Source organism: Labrus mixtus, chromosome 24 (assembly GCF_963584025.1).
Source record: "Labrus mixtus chromosome 24, fLabMix1.1, whole genome shotgun sequence".
In the NCBI taxonomy this organism is placed as follows: Eukaryota; Metazoa; Chordata; class Actinopteri; order Labriformes; family Labridae; genus Labrus; species Labrus mixtus.
In genome coordinates, this window is record NC_083635.1 from 403,539 (window position 1) to 407,699 (window position 4,161).

At 37.7% G+C, this 4,161-nt stretch overlaps 1 protein-coding gene across 2 annotated transcripts; it reads left to right on the forward strand.

The window, feature by feature from the left end:
- The first annotated feature begins 207 nt into the window (after nucleotides 1-207).
- nhlh2 (nescient helix loop helix 2) lies at nucleotides 208-3,789 on the forward strand. Of its 2 annotated transcripts, none has more exons than XM_061032884.1 (2): nucleotides 208-803; nucleotides 1,633-3,789. In XM_061032884.1, exon 2 carries the CDS (start codon nucleotides 1,661-1,663, stop codon nucleotides 2,030-2,032), a length of 372 nt encoding a protein of 123 aa, XP_060888867.1. In that variant the 5' UTR covers nucleotides 208-803; nucleotides 1,633-1,660; the 3' UTR covers nucleotides 2,033-3,789. The 2 variants fall into 2 exon arrangements, with proteins under 2 accessions (XP_060888867.1, XP_060888868.1); XM_061032885.1 differs by lacking the exon at nucleotides 208-803 and adding an exon at nucleotides 818-959.
- The last annotated feature ends 372 nt before the right edge of the window (nucleotides 3,790-4,161 follow it).

Genomic DNA, 4,161 nt, shown 5'->3' on the forward strand with positions numbered 1-4,161 from the left:
GCTTCAGGGCTGAGGGGCGTGAAGAGAGAGAGTGAGGGAGGAGGAGGTGTGTTTGTGAGTGTGTGATGGAGAGAGAGAGAGAGAGAGAGAGAGAGAAAGAGAGAGGGAGGAGGTGTGTTTGTGAGTGTGTGAGGGAGAGAGAGGGAGAGAGAGAGAGAGAGAGAGGGAGGGGGGCGGCGTTAGACAATACCATTCCTCAAATATATTCCATCCCCTCCGTCCCCCCTGAAGTGAGCCTTTATTAGTGAGGATCGCGTGGATCTTATCTCGCATATGACACTCGGCTGGAAGAAAGAGTGGAGGAAGAAGGAAACGAGGAGAGAGGAGGGGATTATCCGTGAACTGCCTTCCGATTCGGTGACTCCTCACGCGGGGAGACCTCGCTTATCTCACCCCCATCTTCCACAGGCGGATGGACGAGTAGCTGCACTTTCTCCACTATCTGCACATCTTTTTTCTATTGTCTTTCCATCGCTGGGATCACGCGTGGAGCCCCACTCATCCTCGAATCTTTCTTTTTTTAATCGACTAATCATCTCCAAGACTACAGAGTGTTTTTTGAATAAGCTGCACATATTTCCTGGCGTGACGTTTGACCTCTCCTGGTTCTCATGTTGCAAACTATTTTTTAAAATATATACATTTTTGTCGCGCAACTGTGATTTTTCTTCTTTTTTTTCCCACATCTGATGCTTGTTTTTTCCTCCCCGTGGAATATGAGTTAATTTGGAGTTAAAGCGTTTTTTAAGTTGGTTTCAATAATTTTTTGTGCCTCAAAACTCCTTTAAAGGTGAGTGTGAAAAGTGGGAAAAACACGCAAAAAAAAAGTTCCTTTACAAAAAATTTGATTTTAACTGTTTTTTAGTGTATGCGCCTACATGACACAAACATGGATTTTTTTTAAGTTGGTTTCAAGAATTGTTTGTGCCTCAAAACTCCTTTAAAGGTGAGTGTCAAAAGTGGGGAAAACACGCGAAAAAAAAAAGTTCCTTTACAAAAATCTTGATTTTAACTGTTTTTTTTTTAGTGTATATGGATTTTTTTTTACATCTTTTTTTTGTTACTTTCTTGTCTTAAAAATCCCAGCAGCTCAAATGGTTGCATGTCCAGCAGATGTCAACATTATTTCTTTGCCGTCTTGTGCCTCCATGCTGTCAAGTCAGTCCGGCCTCAGCCAAGCAGATGTGTTCATCACACTGTGACAGATGGCCAATTCTCATTATGTTAATTCACAACATAAAAAGAAACCTCTTTCAAAACTTGATTTTTTTGTTGTTGTAAATAAATATCAAATACGATTAAATATTTAATAAAAAAAAATATCAAAGAGGACACTTTAGAAATGGCCTTCAGGCTTTATAACCATTACATGAGGGATTCATTATTTATGGAGTTTAATGTTATTATGCAACGAATGTTTTGGGGCCCCAAACAAGCACCGGGGGGTTTCTCATATTGGGTTGTTTTCTAAATTAAAAAATAATTATTATTCTTAGATTTATTGTTTCTATTTGATGTATGAGAAGATATTAATATAAATCTGTATTATAAGAGAGACACTGTTGACTTTATTCTTCTAAAGAATGCTAAATGTTATTATTTTAATTGCTGGTTTTACAGTTTCCTAAGGAGGAGTGAACGCCAACAACCGAGAGTAAAGATGATGCTGAGTCCGGACCAAGCTGAGGCCGACCTCTCCTGGACTCAATCCGACCCGGAGTCGCTGCTGAACGGCCTCAAGTCCACCGGCTGCGGCTCGGACGAGCCCACGGACGGCGAGGAGAGGGTCAAGTGTCGATCCGACCAGCCCCTGAGCCGGGAGGAGAAGAGGAGGAGGAGGAGGGCCACGGCCAAGTACCGCTCTGCCCACGCCACCAGAGAGAGGATCCGGGTGGAGGCGTTCAACGTGGCCTTCGCGGAGCTGAGGAAATTACTGCCCACCTTGCCCCCGGACAAGAAACTCTCCAAGATCGAGATCCTCAGACTGGCTATATGCTACATCTCGTATCTCAATCACGTGTTGGATGTCTAGAAGTGGACCCCCACGCACACACACACACATAAACAATGAGACTGATGGTAAATTGGACCCAGGCAGATTCTGGGGGGTCAATTCGGTATGGCAAGTTTGGCATAAGGGTGGTTGATCATGGGGATTTTTTTTTAAAGGAGATTCCCGATATTTGTTAAACATTTTAAGTCACCAAAATTCAATTTACGAGAAAAAAAAATGACGCCTTTTTTTTTCTTCAAGATTTGTTACAAAAAATTAATGGAGGCTAGAAAAATGAGATTTAACGATTGATTTGTTTCTGTAAAGCCACATCCAGGTTCAAACCTGAAGATTCATATATTAACACCTGTGCCACGGCGCGCGCTCCCGTCAAAGTAGGTACACAAACACCAATTCAGCCCCTTAAGTTCCAAAATCCCCCTCTTGCACCGGATGCTGGGACTTTGCCATACTTGACCCCCATCCCAGCACGAGTCCCGCGCTGGTTCTAAAGATTGCAGTGGTTGAAAAGTTTTTGAAAACTTGCTCCTAAAGGAAATGTTCAGTCCGGACCCCCTTACTGGACTAAAACCATCAGGCGCCGAGTCGTTTGAGCTGTTAGATGCAATAATGAGAATAAAGATTATTTTCTGATATGCAGTGTGAGGAGGATGAGCTGAAAGATTTCATATCTCACACCCAGCAGTGATGATGATGGGACCAAATCTGGGAAATGTCATCAATATTAAAGTAAAAAAAAAAAACCCTCCTCCTCTCACTGTATCGATTTGATGTCTAATAAAACAAACACTGGGGAATCTTTGAGACCGGAAGTGAAAGGATGTAAAACGAAAATAGCTGCTTTAGATCTAGTCTTAGATGATGTTTTCCGTAAAGGAAGAAAAAAAAAAAAGATTCAATGCGTAAGTGCCACTTATGACATATAAAATTGTGACCTTAATCATTTTTTTTTTTAAAGTGTATGGAATTATTTATTTAATTGTGTTAATATTTAAGGCTTATTTATTTATGTTGATATCATAGGCTGGCGTCTTTTTGTATAAATGTATATCGTTTGTCGCTTCTATATTTTAGGCTGTGAAACTTGGAAAGTGATGGTGTTCTACTCTTACAATGGCACTTTCTTTTAACCCATAACTTATTGGTTTGATGTGTGTTTGATGTCTGTCTTTATCTTATTTTGAAATGTAAACGTCTATTGTCTATCAATAGCAACGATAAGCACTTCAAGACAGGGCTGAAACGGCCCCGCAGATGTTTATATCCCTAAATTGTTGTGTTCAGAGGTTGCTCGGAGAAAACAAATTGGGCTTGCTTAAAATTAGTAATTGAATTTTAAAAAAACATTTCACTGACAGAATAATGAAATCACATTGGGGTTAAAAAAATTTGGGGTTATCATTCAATTCAGAAGCAAACCTCGTTTTTTTGCTGTTACCAAAAATAGCCTAAAGCTAATAATTATTTCGAGAAAAAAAAGGCAGAATTTATTCTCTTCAATGTTTTTTGATGTTTTTGTTTTGATAAATTGGTTTATTTATTTGTCTCTGCTTTGTATAAAAAAAAAATTCAATAAGTAATTTTATAGTGAAGAAAAAAAAAAAGACATATCCTCTATCCAAAGATTTTTTGTCTCTTCAGGGTTGTGTAGGCTACTTGTTGCTTTATGCAGATCTTTTGTAGTAGAGGTATCGTGTGACAGCTGGTTTCTAATGGACAAACTTTTCATATTTTCCGGTGTTATTTTTCATTAAAACGGAAATACTTGAAAAAAACCTTGTCCTGTTTTGTTTTATTTTTAAAAACGGAAGTGACGATGTTTTTAAAAACAAAATCTATTAGCATAAAGCGACAGAGCTGCTAATAGCCGCCTAATTGGAATGACAGATGCGACACAGGATGACGTCATGCGCACGTTGATATATGTGCTTCGTGGTAATATTTACGTAATATTACGTAATAATAATGACTTTTATATTTTCTATTTATAAATTTATATTTTTATTATTATTTTATTATTTATATTTTTAATATATATTTATACATTTTATATTTATATATTTATATTTATATTTATATTTATATTTATATTTTATATTTTATATTTATATTTATAATAATAATATTACGTAATATTTATTTACAGT

Excerpts from the sequence above, each read along its gene's own strand:
- nhlh2 (XM_061032884.1), top strand. The coding sequence starts at position 1,661 with ATGATGCTGAGTCCGGACCAAGCTGAGGCCGACCTCTCCTGGACTCAA.